At 38.0% G+C, this 18092-nt stretch overlaps 1 protein-coding gene and 1 long non-coding RNA gene across 2 annotated transcripts in view; one reads left to right on the forward strand and one right to left on the reverse strand.

The window, feature by feature from the left end:
- Positions 1-3788, forward strand: part of LOC148759209 (uncharacterized) — a 252241-nt gene extending 248453 nt beyond the window's left edge. Inside the window, exon 3 of the long non-coding RNA XR_016023062.1 lies at positions 962-3788. This is a non-coding gene — a long non-coding RNA (uncharacterized LOC148759209). The remainder of the gene's footprint in view (positions 1-961) is intronic.
- Positions 1-17889, reverse strand: part of LOC148759212 (ankyrin repeat domain-containing protein 26-like) — a 36464-nt gene extending 18575 nt beyond the window's left edge. Inside the window, exons 1-8 of the mRNA XM_088802422.1 lie at positions 15121-17889; positions 13269-13448; positions 12023-12093; positions 10731-10868; positions 8373-9332; positions 6870-7019; positions 3691-3761; positions 3257-3350 (exon numbers count right to left, since the gene is read on the reverse strand). Of these exons, the coding sequence (XP_088658548.1) occupies positions 3257-3350; positions 3691-3761; positions 6870-7019; positions 8373-9332; positions 10731-10868; positions 12023-12093; positions 13269-13344 (1560 nt within the window). The 5' untranslated portion in view covers positions 13345-13448; positions 15121-17889. The remainder of the gene's footprint in view (positions 1-3256; positions 3351-3690; positions 3762-6869; positions 7020-8372; positions 9333-10730; positions 10869-12022; positions 12094-13268; positions 13449-15120) is intronic.
- Positions 17890-18092: the final 203 nt, after the last annotated feature.

Below are 18092 nucleotides of genomic sequence, written 5' to 3' on the forward strand. Positions count from 1 at the left end.
TGCATCTAAACTTTGGCATTTTAATTTTGACGTATCTTGGTATGGGCCTGTTGGGGCTCATCTTCTTTGAAACTCTGTGATTTCTGGGCTTATATGTCCATTTCCTTCACCAAGTTAGGGAAGTTTTCAGACATTATTTCTTCAAGTACATTTTGAACCCCTTCATTTCTTTCTTCTTCTCGTACTACCCGTATGATGAGACTGTTGTTATGCTTGACATTCTCAGAGTTCCCTTAAGCTATCCTCATAGTTTGGATTCTTTTTGCTGGTCTCATTGGGTAGTCTCTGCTACCATAGCTTCTAAATCGCTCATGCGATTCTCTGCTTCATCTAATCAGTTTTCATTCCCTTGAAGACATTCGCTTTTTCAGTTATTTTATTCTTCACTTATGACTGGTTCAATTTTTTTGTTTTCTATCTTCATTTTTGTGTTTCCTATCTGTTAGTTGAAGTTCTCCTTGAGGTCACTGAGCATCCTAACAACCAGTGTTTGGAACTCTGCATCTGCTAGATTGCTCTTCTCTATCTTGCTCAGTATTTTTCTGGAGGTTTGCTCTGTTCTTTTATTTGGCATACGTTTCTTTGACTCCCCATTTTGGCTTCCTCCCAGTGTTTGTTTCTATGTATTTGGTAGGGCTGCTGTGTCTCCCAGACCTATTGGAGTGTCCTCACGTAGTAGGTGTCCTGTGGGGCCCAGTGGCACGTACTAGCTGTTAACTAGAGCCGGGTGCTATAGGAGTGTCCTTTGTGTGGGTTGTCTGTACTCTCACGTTGTAGTGCAGCCTTGGTTGCTGTTGGCATGTCAATGGGAGGTATTGATTGTCAGACTGTTTGGTTGAGGACTGACCATGACTACAGTGGAGGAGCTGTTTTTGCAGGGGCTGCCCCTATAGAGCAGGATTCGCTGTAGCATGGCACTGGTGTCTACCCTGTATACACTTTGGTTGTATCTTCCTGGCAGGCACCCCGGTGATGCTCCCGCTCTGTCCAAAGATGGCCTCCAAGTATGTCAGCCCTAGGGACTCCTGGAAGCGGCCCGGCCACAGGCCTAGTTCAGCTGCAGCCTGTGTCCTGCCCAGGGCTACCTAGCTTGACCACAAAGCAGGATGCAGATGGCTGCCACCCGCACCGGCTTTGGAGGTGCCTGAAGAGTTCCAGTTGTGAACCACAGCCAGCTTCCACTAGTGCCATCTTGGGTCTGCACAGCAAGAGGTAAAGGTCAGCTGAAGCCACACACTGCTTGTTTGGGTTTTGTGAAAATTTGAGAGGTTTTAGGAAAGTCTGCAGCACGAGCCAAGACAGGATGTTTTTTTTTTTTTTTTTTGGAAACACCACTGGAAGCAGCTTGGATTTGCTCCCTAGTTAGGTGGGGCAGGTTCTCAGGGATTCACCAGGGTGGGATGGACATTGTTAGCCACGTTGATGTAGACTCAAGAGATGGCGGCTCCCATGTCTCACACCGCAACGGGTGATGGATCAGTTCAGAAAGAATGGATTCTACAAGCACCTCTGTGTGGGAGAAAGCTCCCTTCCAGCCGTCAACCTAAAGCCAGAAAACGTATTTCCTTTCCTTATGTCCCTGACATCTTTTGAACTACTGCCCAGAGTTGGAGCTCAGAGCAAGTGAGTCCCTCAGTTAGTAATCCCATTCCCAAGTCCTTTAAGAGAATTGACTGGGACTCTAGCCATCCTTCATCTCACCCAGCCACTGGTTTCCACACCCAGAAGTTATGGGGACATCTCTCTCCAGCACTGGAATCCTGGGCTAGGATGCCTGGTGTGGAGCTGGGACCACTTGCACCTCCGGGTGGACCACCGCATCCACGATATCCCTCCCGATTTTTAACAGTCAAACAGGGGTCTGGCATCAGCTTGTTCTGTTTTTCTGCCCCTCCTACCAGTTTCGAGGTGACTTCTTCTGTATGTCCTTAGTGGTAGGACGACTTTGGTTGAACTAGACTTCAGGTGATGCTCAGTGATGATTGTTCTGTAGTTTAGTTGTAATTTTGATGTGGTCATGAGAGGAGGCAAGCATGGCATTTACCTACTCTGCTATCTAGACCACAAATCCCCAATTTTTCAATTTTTGATACTTCAATAGATTTCTTTATAAAACTGCCATGTGACAACTCCTGGAACTACCATTCACGTAAGACTCCTTTTCAACACATTATCATGTCACTCATATGAAAAGTATGCTAACGTAATGTGACTTAATTGACAAGAAGTCTAGACAAAAATTTTTTTCAAAGTTTCTTTGGCCACAAAAAGGACCATCAGCACAATCTTCTGTTTCCCTTGATGGGCATGTCTGTCTAATGAAATTGCTTAGACCTGGCTACTGTGACTGAAATACACCAGCTGGAAGGTACATCTACGTCATTGGTCCACCACAGGGGTCACAATGCGATCTTAGGATGGGAAATCCTAGGGAGCCTCTCCTCCAGAGGACAGGAGGATGTCAGGGGAATGTTGTTCTGCTTAGGAAACAGTGATACAGTTTTCCCTGTCCATCGGGAAATTGTCATCCTGGATGACACATCAATCTTTTCTGACATCGAACTGTTAAATCTTTAAAAGCGTATGATTAACTCAAGTGAATGGAAAAAGATTAGTTTCTAAACTTGCAAAGCTAGGAGCACTATGTTACTATGTAAGGCCTTGATTGGACATTCATTTCTACTTTTACACTTGCATCTGTTTTCTTTTTCAAAATCCAACAAAGAGAAAAGTATATTCTTTTCAGGAAACATTTGCACAATGACCCAGTATTCTTTAATGATGAAGAAAACAAATTAGAACATTAAAAGTAATTTGTTCTCCAAATCTCACTAAAGGGTTTACATTTCAAGGGAAATTCAGAATTCTGGATCAAATCCTTACTCAAATGCCTGGACTCAAACAGATATTTGTAGTCCGATGTTTGTGACAGCATAATTAGCAACAGCCAAAAGTTGGAAAAACCCAAATGTTGGACAAACGAAACGATAAATGAAACGTGGTATACATCAAATATTGCCTTTAGACTATCGCAATCTTTTTTTATAAAATTCTTACCACAAAAATCATTAATTTTATGAACTGAGATTTCTTTCTCTGTGGAGAGGAATTACATTACTCCCAGCAAGTAGTATCAACATGGATACGGTACTTTTATTAACGAGACTGTTCTTATTGTCTAAAATAGTATTATATGCTACTATGACAGACATAAAAATTCCTTTGCAGTATGACAGAAATGAAGAGACTAACTTACCAAGCTTGTACCTGACAGGTTCCTGCGAAGGTGTTCGATTATGCCCTCTAGCTTTTTATTTATCGTTTTTATGACAGCATTTTGAGTTTCAAGCCTAAAGTGAATATTTTGACATAATTATTCTCACACATTGACTTTAAAGCATACCACATAATCTCTGAACAAATATCTGAAGGTGCAACTACATAAAATCTTACAAATTCAAAAGCGCATGATTTGGCAATTGTGCCATTTTTCTAGTTGTGAATTGTGGACAATGTGCAAAAGTAGAGATAATGTACACAAATTACTCTTTTCAAGGTAGCTCAAAGCTGACATTTTGACCCAGCTTCACACTCATGTGTTTATTGTTATAACTGATCTAATTGTCATAATACACTACACGTCTGCTTTATAAATACTCAAGGTACTTTCTGTGCTGCTTTAAATTATACCTTTGCACATGATCTTGGATCTTCTCGGTACATTGCGCATCCTCTGCATGTCGGGCACTTGCTTCTTGCTGCTAAAATAAAGAAAAAGTGATGTTGAAGTACTGATGATCTATGACATCTGACAATTAAGTTCGCAAACTTGTTGCATGATGTTGCTCCCCTTTTTTTTTTATATGTGTGAGGGATTGTTCATTACGAATTTCTACCAACTGGACAAACAGTTAACCAAGTTTACTCTTTGGAAGTGCTGAAACGGTTGTGTGAAAAAGTTAAGACGGCCTGAACTTTTAGCCAACGACTCATTGCTCTTGTATCACGACAATGCACCAGCTCACATGGCGCTGTCCGTGAGGGAGATTTTAGCCTGTAAACAAATAACTGTATTACAACACCCTCCCTACTCACCTGATCTGGGCCCCAATGACTAAATATGTCATTACCCAAAGATAAAGAAAATATGGAAAGGAAGACTATTTGATGACATTCAGGACATCAAGGGTAATATGATGACAGCAATGATGGCCATTCCAGAAAAAGAGTTCCCAAATTGCTTTGAACTGTGAACTAGGTGGTGGCAGCGGTGCATAGCTTCCCAAAGGGACCTTTGTGACTGTAGTGATAGTCAGCAAGGAGGTATGTAGCACTTTTTCTAGAATGAGTTCTCACACTTAATTATCATACCTTGTAGTACAAATGACCTGAGAAGTCACACATACTGTATTCCAAGCATCCCATCAACTCTAATTTTAAATATTCACGTACGTGAATTACCAGCCTATTCCAGGGAGTTTGAAAGCTAACAGGCTACTCTTGGGGGCAGTCAGACAGTTCATGGAATAGTTTGAGGGGCAGTAATTAAACAAGAGCAAAATGCCTGGGCTTTTATCCCAAGTCCATCAGTTATTAGCTGGGTGACCTTGAGCAAAATACTTAAATTTTTTGGGTCTCAGTTTCTTCATGTATAAAATGAGACAATAGTGGCATCTACCTCACTGGGATATGGGGAAGATTAAATTAGGGAACATATGTAATAGAAAAGGACACGGCACACAGTAAAATCAAAGGGTTTGCAGTTAGCATTATTAGTGTTGCTGTATTTTAAGTTCTAATACAATTTGATATTTACATGGATGGGATGCCAATGGAAGTGGTCTGTTACACCAGTTACAGTGAAATCATTCATCAAACTATTGGCAATGTCAGCAAATGGGGAGCATTAAGCCCGGAATAGAACCCCAGTACTAAAATCCTTTTACCAATTCCACTAGCCAACAGTACATTTTCTCTGCTTGTAATAATTTATACGTTACTATGTCTCTGTACCACTCAGTGGGTAATGAGTAAGGACTGCAATGCAAATACCACCTCCTGGATTGAGCATACAATTTACATGACCATGAGAGGCAGGGTAAAGCCACTGACATGGAAATAACGGACTCTAGTGCCAAACCCAACTTCCCAAATCAATTCATTCCCAGCAACTGATTAGGTTGGGATGTGTTAGCAAGCACTCAGAAGAGTAGATGAAAGCACCATGCTCTGGCAGATCAGAAAAGGCATCCTCAGAACTGTACAGTAAGAACGTGCTATCAATCTGTACACCCTGTCTGGCTGCAGAGAGGAAGGGCTGGTTCCCTGTTATTTTATTTTTTTTATTTTCATGGAGGGGGGAAAACGACCATTTCATTGAACAATTTTCTATTAGATTCGTGCTTTCAATTTTATACATAATTGTGAGAAATACTTTCAGAATACAAGTTTAATTATATCAATGTCTCCAAGGGGAAGTATTGGTTTGGTATAAAATATTTAATTTTATCCTAACAACTGTTAAAGAAAACATTTTCAATTTATGCAAGGATAGGTGCCATCATATCAAATACTATTTCCCCTTAGACAAACTTATACTTAGAAAGACAGAATTCTCTTTCATGAAAAATTAAAACTATGTCAAATTTTGGGCTTGATTGCTCTGCACAGACTATCTGACAAGTTCTGAGGAACATGAGTTCAATGAGAATTGGAACAGTCAGAGAAAGCTTCACGGAGAGGTGAGACTGGGAGCGAGAAATCCGGGGGCAGGGAAATCAAAACATTGGCTCCCCCATAGCTTGTCAACTCGTGTTCATAGCAGAATTATTAACAGTCAAAAAGTGGAAACAACACAAAGTCCCATCAACTGATGAATGGGTAAGTATTTTGTCCACAAAGTGAAGTAATGTTGGGCAATAGGAAGAAATAGCTAACAATTGATATGTGCCACAACACGGTTGAACCCTGGAAATGAGATGTTACGTGAAAGAAGCCAGTCACAAAGGACCTCGTATCTTGTGATTCCATTTACATGAAACATCCAAAATAGGCAAATCTATAGAGACAGAAAGTAGATTGGTGGTTGCCTGAGGCTGGGAGAGACAGGAAGACGGGTGACAGCTAAGTGATGTGGGGTTTCTTTTGGGGGTCATGGAAATGTTCTATAATTGTGGTGATAGTTCCACAATTCTCTGAATGTAACAAGAGACATTGAATTGTATATTTTAAATGGCTGAAATATGATATGGGAATTGCATCCCAATGAAGATTAAAAAGAAAAAAAACAATAGTAAATCTAGATTATTTTCTTAATTCTCTATTGTGGGTGTGCATAATATAATGATCTACGTATTTCTATACTTTTAAAATATTTCTAAAATGAAAACAAAATGAAGGAAATGCCTACTTCAACTGGTTTGTATAATGAACTTTCTGTACAAGTCAGTCTGAAGTCCATGAAACATATGCCAATGCTGTAACCGTTCACAAAAGCGATGATAAGAAATAAGACAAATGTCTGAATTGTGCTAGTAAACATTATCTTCTGATCTTAAATGGCTGCTCATCGTGGTCATGGACCTATCACTACAAAAGATTGTTTAGTAGGAAAAAAGTCTCTCGATTTCTATGAGGAACTCTGCCTATTTCTCAACGTTACCAAGGGTATAGACTACAAACACATACAATGCAAATAGCAGGATGGAAGCCAGAATTTAAGGAAGAAGTGCATTATAAAGATAATAAAATTATAATAAATTAAGTACAAGGAAAACACAAAAGAGAGCTGCCTTGAAAATCAGCATCCTAAAACACTTTATATTAATCAACTATCGATGAACTGTTGACAGGTTACATTTCACACATACCTGACTTGGGAGTTGCTCTAATGTCTTGAAATCCTGCCTCTCAGCTTCTGAATTCATATGCTGATGTGATCTAACCTGCAGTGAAGCCTCTGACTTAGGCAGTTTTTTTATGGTGTCCGGTAGCTCTCGTTGAAGTTGTCTCCCAACCACCTAGGAAGATGATTCTGTTAGTGATTTTATAATCCCATCTATTAAATTACGTTAAAATTCGCTAACTCTAACATATTAATACAATACATAGCTTGAAAAAGATCACCCCACGCATCAGTTCACCTTCTTTTCTTCTTTTGGACAAATTCTGTTTACTGAATCTGGGTAAGACACAGAAGGTGTGATCCTGCTGCCCACTCACTATTACGTAGGTTACTTGAACAACAGATTCAGCCCCACTCTCCACTTCCCCTGATGAAGCTGCAAAGCTTAACAATCTCCTGACATCTCAAGGGGAGCTAGGTATGTCGGTGGGACTAGTGGTAGTCAATTCTACATTGTGGAATGTTTTCCCCCTTTTTTATCACAGGTTTAAATTGACTTCACAGGTCCTCACGTATGCAGTCCACTGCTCACAACCTTCCAACAGATTCCTGTATCTTAGAAGAAAAGCGACTCATTCCACTGGTCTTCAGGGCCCCAGGTAACACGGCCTGGACCTCCCTTCCTGCTACACATGAATCCTGCCACCCCTCACTCGTCTGAAAATGGAGACCCAATGCCAAATTAATAAATCAGAGACCGCTGCAATTCTCTTTGAAATGGACAAACTTCTGTCCAAATGATAGTAAATGGGCCTTGCGATGAGAAATATGAATTTGTAAAAATATTCAGAGACTATTATTCATAGCAGTGGGAAGATTAAATCAAGTAGAGTTTTGATAGAACTCCTCACATTTGTCCCAAATTATGATTTAATGAAAAATTAGCTGCCTTTAAAGAGGTCACAGTTCATAAGAATACATTATTTGAGACTGAAATAGTTCCAATTTATATCAAATTGACATGAATAAAAACAAAATTATACCAACTAAAACGTGGAAGAAACTACTGAGGGAAAGGGACAGCATCTACACTTCAGTTCATGGGGGAAATCTAGAATTAACTGTCTAGGTAATCCACTTAATTGAACCCTTATCTCTAAAAACTCTGTTTGCATAGGAGCATTTCCATTTATCTGCTTCATAATGGTACTGCAATGTGGTAACACAAAGATGAAAATGATTAGTGAAGCGGTCTAAGACTAAATCATTCATATCAATGTGTATCTATTAATAATTTATACCTTAAAATTTCATAGTCAACACAATGCCTTTACTCACAGGAAAGCACCTCACAGGTCTAAGTTTTATTGGCTGGATACAATGTATGCTTTTAAGCTGTTAGAGCAAATACATTTGTAATCTATGTATGTTTAATATTCAGCTAGTTTGCAACATTTAGCCATCATCAAATATTTGAACACTGAATTTTCTTCCAGGAAATTTGAAAACTATCTTTCTGGATACTTACTTCTTTTTCTGATTTATCCTTTTCATACTGGCACATTCTTCCATTCAAGTGATTCAATTTGTTGACAAAATCCTGATGTTCCTCTTTCAACATACGATCTTGTTTTTCAAATACAGCTTGAAGCGCTTTTTTGAGCTGCTGAAGCTGCTCTTGAATATTCATTCCTGAGTTTTCCTTATTGTCACTTTTGTTGAACGCATCACCCAGTTGCCGTGGAAGAAGCATCTTTCCACTTTGCAGGTCAGAACCTTTCTCCTTTGGGGAGTCCGGCTCTCCAGTATATGTGCTCACTTTTCCTTGTTTCCTTTGATGCACGTGTTCAATTTTTTCCTCTTGACACTGAGTTTGGTTTGGGTCTTTCAGTACAGGTTCAAAAACCAATGTCCTGTCTCTGACAGCATATCTAGTGTGAGGGAGCTCAGTGTCTAAGCTATTGGATTTACTTTGAGCTTTAGAAAGTTGCTGAAAAAGAATCTCAGTGTTTTCTTTTAGGTTACACCTAGCAAACCTGATTTTGTCCATGAAATGCAAGCATTCATCTCTTAATCCCTGGAAAGCATTTCGTAGGTGTCTTATTAATTGCTTACAAAGCTCATAATGATGGAGAGAAGCACTAGCCAGCATATAAAGGTTGGATTCCGCTTCTATTTTCAATCTTTCTTTGCTTCGACTTTCATTCTCCAGTTGAGAGTTCAGCATTGTATTCTCGGCTGTTGGAACATTAAGCTGTCTGTTATATTCAAATATTGTTTTTGTTAGTGTTTTGTCATTCAGTTTTATCGTCTTTTGAAGACGGTCATCCTTTTGTTTTACATTTGCAGTGTCCTCAAAGTATTTTTTTTCCATTTCCTGATTCTGAGGTTTCAGTGTGTCCAGTTGCAGTCTTAGTATGGCGATTTCATCCCGTAACATCTGATTTTCACGCAACAGGTCTTTTTCTTTTTCGCAACTCTCAGAAACCTAAGTAAAACAAAGGAGACTTGTAGCTAGCACTCAATGAAATGGCATATCATGATATCGTTTGAAATTAAAGAAGAACCTAAATGTTTATATAATGAAAAGGTTGTAGTAAGTGGATATCCCATTGGAAAAATACAACATTGAATGCAAACCTCCAACTTTATACAAGCATAAATTCCCCAGAGTTAAAAAAAATTTAATGTAAGATGCTGAATCCATGAAAGTAAAAAAGAGAACTTTAAAATCATAAGAGAATTTTAAGAGTCTCAGAACTGGAAAGGCAGCAAACCCAGAAGGCATGAAATAAAAGAGTAAGAAGTTTGACTACATTTTAAAATAGAGGTTACCGTCTGAATATACACCTATCCCACAGTAAGAGTATTCACTCTGCATATATTTGGACTGATTACATTTCCTAGAATTCTTTTTCCAAGAATACTCAAAATATATTTTACTTTTCTAATATTTTCAGAGTCACCTATGAGATTAAATCTACTAATCACTGATAAATCTAGGCATTGCGCTAAGCACTTCTTTATACATCAATGAACTCATTTCGTTATCACAATCTCGAACAGAATGATTGAAAAGAGGAGCAAGGTCAGGATTTTCCCCAGGACTTTGGACTCTACAATAGTATGCTTGCTGCTCTTCTAGTGTAAACATATAAATTCAAAAGACGCCTTAGATTTCAAAATACTCAGGGAAAATAAGCTAAAAATTATAGAGCTCTTCTTAGAAAATAGTGAGATTATTTGCTGCTGCAATAAGTGTTATTTCCCTTTCATGATGTTGAAAGGAGAAATAAATGTGAAATAGGGGAAAATACACTGACTTCTTTGAATAAAATACTCACCACTAAATTATCACTAAGTATGTATCGTGGCATCCAATATCTTCAAAAGTTCCTAGTACTGAAGTAGGACTCTACTGGGAGCAAATTGTTACTTTTCTCAAAAGCAGGACAAGGAGATCTAAAAGACGGTCTCTGACCTGGCTATGCTTCTACTCCTTACAATCAGTGGAAGTGAAAACTAACCTCTCTGCTAACACAGCAAGGGGATGAAATCCCTGCCTCAAACTGAAACTTCTGTTCTCAGTAGCAATAGAGTTGAGATTGTAAAAAGCTCATTGATCCATGTAAAAAGTATTGAAAGCCTCCCCTATAGATGAGACATTGGGAACGTCACTACTTGATTGTTGGACATAAATGGATTTCAGTCAAGAATATCATTTATTGCAATGGACGGAAAATCTCACTTCCCCTAAAATACACACACACACACACACACACACCTTTAACATCCTCTAGAATTCCCATAGGTACAACATTGGTTTTCAAAATATGTCCATACACAAATACGCACACACATATTTGAAAATAACTAAACAAAATACCTCAGAATTCATTTTCTTAAGATTTATTTTTGTCTCCTTTTGTTGTTGAAGGCAATTGGTCAGAATTGCATCTTCTAATATTCTGTTGTCCTGTTCTTGAGAAAGTGGCCTCTGCGTGTCGTTTTCCTTTTGTACAACCTAGAGAATCGAATAGGAACAAAGAAAAATTAGAATGTAACTAAAATTTAACTGTTAAAAATCTTAATCTACGTTTACTTATTCCTAAATTATTGGATTGTAACTAGAGAGTGAAAAATAAGTTGCCTTAGTCTAAATTAGAAGAAAAACATGAACCCGCAAAACTAATTTTGTCACCGTTTGCACTAAACAATCGCTTATATGTTAAACCCACCCCAAAAATGAAACAGTAAATGATTTTTAATGTCACAGAGGCTTCCTCACTTAAAATAGTTCACCACACCACATCTTAAATAGTGAGCCCCTATAGTGAATTTAAGAATATCTTTTAAAGATTAATAACTGGAGAATAGGCAAACTTTAATTAGGAGCCCACATCATTAACATCAATCAGTAAGAGAAGTAAATTCCTACATATTAATACAAATTATACACTATGATAGTGTTATACATTGACATAGTTATCTGTTGCATCCAATTCTAACTTATTCAACACCCACTCATAAGAGCAGATCAAAAATTAAGTCACATTTACTGATTTCCTACACTGAAATGAAAGGAATTAGAAAGTTATTGTTTGTGCCCTAATAACCAAAGGTCCCATCCTGGAAAGCGTGATTCTCTTAAAAGTCAGTTGAGTTGATTGCATGACCCCATTCTCTCTCTGAATGTAGACTCAGACGTCCATTACACAGAGGTCACAAGGAAGAATCCATCTCTAACCTTGGCCTTAGTGACAAGCCATAGGGAACTGCACATTTTGAACCACTGACTCCTTTCACGTGAGCCCGAATCAGTGGCCATCATTTTCACATGGTTCATAATTTCAACTGTCTCATCACGTGATTCAATATTTGATGTTACTTTCTTTGTTATGTAAGGGAGTTATAAAAATTAAAGGAGCAAACAATATTCAGGACTTTATTATTACTATTTTTTGCCTCAATTCAAGGATAAAGTTGAGCTGTGAATATGTATAGATGCTAACAATATTTTAAGTTTTCTAACTAGTTCAAATGTTATACATATCATTCAATTATGACCGTGTGACTCTAAAAGGCTAGCTTGAAAGGTAATTTCAATTGGACTCTATTATATTATTAAAGCACAGAAAACCATATTATACTAGAAATTTAAGCTTAAATTTTACATACACGTGTGTAGTTCTTTTCATTTCCATCAAGCCTCGCTTGCCCTTCCTCCGATGTCATTCCTAGGTGTTGTCCTGCTGACAAGTCTACATATTAGTTAAAACGAACTACTTAGAACAGTCAGATAAAAGCTATCATCTTTATAGATACAGAAAATAACATCTTATCAATTGAGAGTTCAAATTAAGCGTAATCTTTTCCTGAATACTTTACTTTACTTAAGAAATACTTCTAATTAGCTCACACTTCAACAAACCATTTGGGTAATATGGCACAAAGTAAAAGGCATACAAACGTGTCAAAAATGAATCCACCAATTCATTCATTGAACATCGATGGAAAAACAATCAGAAACAAAACGCAATTTAGAAATACAGGACAAACATATCGAATCGCACTATATACTCTGTTCTCTACCTCGTAATTGTACCTTTTGAACAACACCCTAAGATTCAACTGCAACGTCATTCATTGTTTCCACAATGACTGTTACTTCTGATGCATGTATCTGTGTACACCCTTCCTTATATCTGAAATGTTTTCCTCTACTATTCTGAAAATTTCTTTTCACCATTGAGGATTCAGCACTGGGGTTTAAGGAAGAAGGGAGAGAAGAGGAGACAGACTGCGGACACAGCTGAGAAGGAAGTGCTATGCACTAAATTCTCAATGAATCCCAATACTGCTGCAAAAGTCAATTCTAAACTATATAATGCCATAGAAAATCCAAGAAATATTTGGTTGTTGGTTTCAAAGGTGCTTTTTCAGTTACATCGAATAAAGTTATAACCAATACTTGTGAATGCCGAGCTATAAAACTAAAGCTAAAAAACTGTTTTGTTTCACTAGGCAACCTTTTGATCTTTCTGAAGTTTTCCCATCTGGTCCCAATGTGGTACATATAATCCTGCTGCCCACTCCCCAGTGTACGCTAAATACTAGTCTAAAGGAAATCACCCTTTCACCTCATTCTCTTTCTTATTTCCGTATGTTACTGTGCTTCAGGAAGAATGCCAATGTCTTGCTAAAAGTCATTCTGTTTGGTTGTAAGTTGCATAAACAGAGTAAACGTCAAGTAGATTTTGCCACAAAATGACTGTTGGAAAGTCAGAACTATGATGGGGCTACATAGAGGTGGGCTGGGGTTGAACACTTTCTGTATCTTTATTTCCTTCTTTGCTTTCTCTGTTTTCTGGCAGCGGTGATTCACACAAGTCATGGAGCCTATGATTACCTAACAGAAACACACCTACAATCTGACTCTTTCGTTTGTCTATTACGGTCATCTGTCCAAACTCTGTGGATGCTGACAGAGGTTTGCTCATTGAGTGTGATGCAAACGGCCTTTTATCACCAACTTTCCAATCCCCGGATCTTTGAGAAGTTCCATGATCGAAAGTCAAAGAAGTAGCATTCCATTTGGAAGAAGCTGAAAATAAAGTTTTCATTTATTAGGAGGTAAAAATAACACAAAGTTGACCATCTTGAAAAACTTCCTTTTTCAGAGAAGCGGTCCCACGTCCTCCTTTTCCCCGAACACACTACTCCTTCCGAGCACATTTTATTTTAAGTGTCCTATATTGCCATTCTCATAGGTAAGTTTAATTCATTATTGTCACTCAGCAATTTCTATTATGTAATGTGTTTCCAATTAAAGCTTTCCTTAATAGTTAACATGGTGCCGGATGTGAATTTTTTTGTCGTTCTCAAAAGTCATGTCTAACCACTTATCTTAAGTTCAAATATGTGTGACAAACATGGGATTAGAAAAAAAGCTTTTAAAGCATGGTACTATTACAAATTAGAAACTACTTATTATAAGAAAATAGTCTTTTCTAAATGCTTCAAGATCTTCAGAATTCATTTTTTAACCCTTCCATAAACAGAAATTCATATGACAAATGACAGACTTGGGTGACTTTGTTGTTTCCAAGTAAAAATACGATCAAACTAGGTCCACACTAGCTCCAAGGAGTACAGTGAACTATGAGACAGAAAATGAATATATAGCAAACTTATTTTCCTTTTGCTTTTTAAACAAAATTCTCACCTTAAATCTTAAAGACAAGTGAAAGAAAACCACAACTGTAGAAGAGAAGCTTTAAAACTATTTTATCACTTCACAACCAGGGAGCCCGTATGTCATTTAAAACAGTAGTTTCCAATGTCCTGTGAGAATCCCTAAAGTCCCAAGATCAGTCAGTCGAGGGGCCCGAAAAGGTCAAAACTATTTTCACAGAAACACTGACTGTCATTGGCCATTTTCACTCTCATTCTCTTCTAAGTGTACAGTAGAGTTCTCCACAGCCGTGATATCACAGCTCTGATGGTAACATCATAGGTCTGATGGTGACTGGCTCGTAGCTCTAATGGCTCAAGGAATGCATGCCTGTGTGTGCTCGTATTTTAAAATTTTCAGGTTTAAAGTCTAATATTGTAACTATCAATGGAGACCACCGACAAAAGAAAATACTTTGGAATTCTCAATAAGTTTTAATAGCATAAAAGAATCCCGGGGCACAAAAGATTCAGAAATACTGTTTTCAAAGACTGTGTCTACCAGATATTCATTACTATTAATTACTTCTCTCATTTTTAATAATCAAAGACTCCATAAGTTCATGTACACGCACAGCCAGTGTCTGCTCATCAGAACATCTGGTTGGCTTAAGAGCATCAGTGTTACAACACTAAGAGGAAGTAAAGTTAAAACGCAATTGACATGGTAGCGACTGAGGCTTACTCTGGGCAAACGTCAAAATTCAAATAACCATTTGGAAACCCTGGAAATATCTTCCAGTGTGATAATTAACCCCTGAGAACCCCTAATAAGCACAGGGGTTCCAAACTGGGACTTTTTGGGGTATCGAAACAAGAGGAGAAACATTTTAGTGAAGTCACACTTTTAAAATCTCATTTTCTTAGTCCTGTCGATGTCTTTTCTCTCAAACTTCGATAGCAACAATGACATCACGTTACTTATGTCAAATCCTTCAATTAAATTTGTAACAAAAAAAAGGAATGAGGAAGAGAAGATTGCACGCATGCCAAATGTCCGCGCGTACTGCTTCCCAAAATTAAATTGGTGTTACAAAGTGCACCTGGTCTGCAGGGTTGCGCACCGTACTTTCCTACAGCTTCCTCAGGAACAGGATCTTCCACTTCAATGCTGGTCTGAAGGGGTTAGGAAACAAGATGATTAGTAACTCATGGACACTTCATACCATCTCTAGTTAATAATTCAGGATGAAAATGTTAAAGTTCTTACCTCCAAGAAAAGCATTTTTTGAAAAATATGTATCTAAGGAAATATTAGGTTGGTGCAAATGTAATTGCAATTTTGCAATTTGTTCTTTACCTTTGAAACCCCAATTACTTTCGCAACAACCTAATACTTTGATAAGTGCACTTGATATAACCGTTACATATTTCTAATCACAGCTTTGTTTTTTAGTGCTAAAACAAGATACTTGCTTGACATGGTAAGAAACCTTGGTGTATGTCCAGCTGAGTCTAAACAGAACATTTTAGAACGTACTTCATCTAGGTCCACAAGAGCTAGGAGAAACCGAACTGTTATTTGACAAAAATTTTGATAGAAAAAATCATTGACCCAAGTGGCAAAGAGATAAGAAAAACTTTTCATTATATTATGTGTCAATAAATAATAGGAAAAATGGTATATATAGTTATGCAACTTTTCAAAAAAGTATAATAATTTGTAATCAGGGAAAAATAAGAACATTTACTTATTATAATCATCTAAAATGTACCAGACACTTACCATGCACATTTTACTTCTTTCCCACACAGAACAACAAGTATAAAAATGGGTTGATGATGGTTACCCCACTTCCTCTTCCTGGCCATTCCAAGACGTTAGAATACAATGATGGACAGATGCGATCCATTGCAGTCTCTGTCCAGCAGGTTTTGCTTCTAGATCTTCACACGACTGGCTCCTTCTCATGCTTCACTTGGCAGTTTTTGTCACACTCACAAAGATCTTTCCTGACCACTGATATTCCACTCCCACTCCTATTCCAACTACAACCATGCCCGACCCCCGACAATATTCTTTAACCCAGCATTCTCCATTCTGCTTAAATGACGCAGATATAGTGACTTATAATGGACTGTCGTTCACTTGTTTTTCTGCTTGTACAGCTACAGCTGTCCCCTGAACTTCTCCAGTCAGTGTCTAACTGCCCAGCACACAGCTGGTATCCAACTAGAAATTTACTCCAGGTGAAAACATTCAGCTCGCACCAACAAAGCCTCAAGTACCAAAACACTACACATCTACAGGGTATTGCCAATCACAGTCTCTGAAACTTAACATCCCCCAGGTGAGAAATCCACGTGCCCCTTCTAACTTTTCCACTCTGTTCTTGACACTACTGCCATTTGATTGTCCTACAGGTTTACAAAAAGTGTCCCCGATATTTAATAAGTCGCTGCATCTCACTGTGATCATTGTGTTTTACATTCTATAGCACCCTTTACAGTTTTCGAAGTGTTTTCACATTTGTTACCACATTTGTGCATTCCACATACCTCAAAGGTAGTCATTAGTACCATTATGACAAATGAGGGCACTGACATCCGACAGGTTAAGAAGGAGTTGCCCCAAGACCCCACAGCTAGCAAGTGACCCATGCAGGATTCTACTGCGTTCTTATCGTCAAACGCAGTGTCTGTGCCAGGAGGCAGCAGTTGCCTATATCAGAAGATCACACTCCTCCTGTCTCTTTCCACAGCTGTCACCTCACATTGGCTCATCATTACACTGTACTTCCATTACTGCAAGTACAGTTGCCATCAAGTGACTCAATGCCTGCTGTTTTAACTGAACGAGACAGTTGTTACATAGTAAAGCAGCGCTCAGCCAAATTGTTGTTAGTGTAATCCAACATATTAGTAGTATTCACCATGCTTTTCCTACCATAGAAAAGTTCCTTGCAGATCTATTTGACAATACAAATATAATAATACTTTGGTGTCCCAGGCATTATCTTCTCAAGTTCCAAATTATAAAAACACCCTACAATCCAAACTCTTTCTTTCTGAAACTCATTAGGACATTTCCACATCTACAAAAACCACAGAGTCATGCATTTGGGTATAGGTCGAGCTGGAATAATTCTTTACCTTTTAGGTAAACTTCACTTCAGATCCCAAACTGACTCCTTAAGACTTGGAAGCCTACGTGTTTTATACTATTCTGCACTGACTTCCTAAAGTGAAACTTGCAAGTTAGCAGAATTGTACTACGCTGTCTTATTAGATTAACCACATAGCTAGTTTATTAATTATAGGATAAACCATCAAAAAATGATTTGTATGGGGAAATGCAGAGGTGAGAAAGTAAAGTCAAAGCACACCCTTTTCGTTTTAACATCACAGAATGGTGATTTTGTAAATAACATTGATAATAATAATAATTCTGAAAGACAGTACCTCAGAATCCCAAGGTGATTCTTCATCTTCATCTTGTCCTAATCCTAATGATGACTTTTTAACTATAAAATGGAGTCACAGGTACATTAATGTGAACGTATATTACTGTGCATTTTAAATACACATTCAGTCATGCTTATTTCCATAAAAGTAATAGCAGAAAAGAATTTCAGGGGGTGGAAGCGTTTGCAAGAAGAAGCAGTTGTTAATAGTGGGGATACTTTTGCAAAAAAAGATAGGAAAGAATGCTTAAAAGAAGTGAATATCACATGTGGGTCGACACATGTTAGATTTGTTTATAGCAGAGCTTAAGCTAGAAAGAATTCATAGATAGTCACTAAATTACCACGTATATTATCCTGGTGTGCACTGTCAACACAAGTCAAATTATCATTGCTTGTTTGGTCTTGTGGAGCACTTTCAATAATAGCCACACGATTTTCTCTTTTTCCAATTGCCGGCTTGGTTGCTTCTTTCTAGTAAAGAAAACAAAAAGAAAGAAAAACCCAACTTCAGAAAACATCATATTCATTTACTCGTTCACTCACTCACTCAGTCCATCCATCGGTGGGACAAGAAAACTTTACTGTAGGCAACAAATCATAGGCACAGA

The sequence above is a fragment of the Rhinolophus sinicus genome, chromosome 1 (genome assembly GCF_057876585.1).
Source record: "Rhinolophus sinicus isolate RSI-liver-muscle chromosome 1, RSI-T2T, whole genome shotgun sequence".
Taxonomy (NCBI): domain Eukaryota; kingdom Metazoa; phylum Chordata; class Mammalia; order Chiroptera; family Rhinolophidae; genus Rhinolophus; species Rhinolophus sinicus.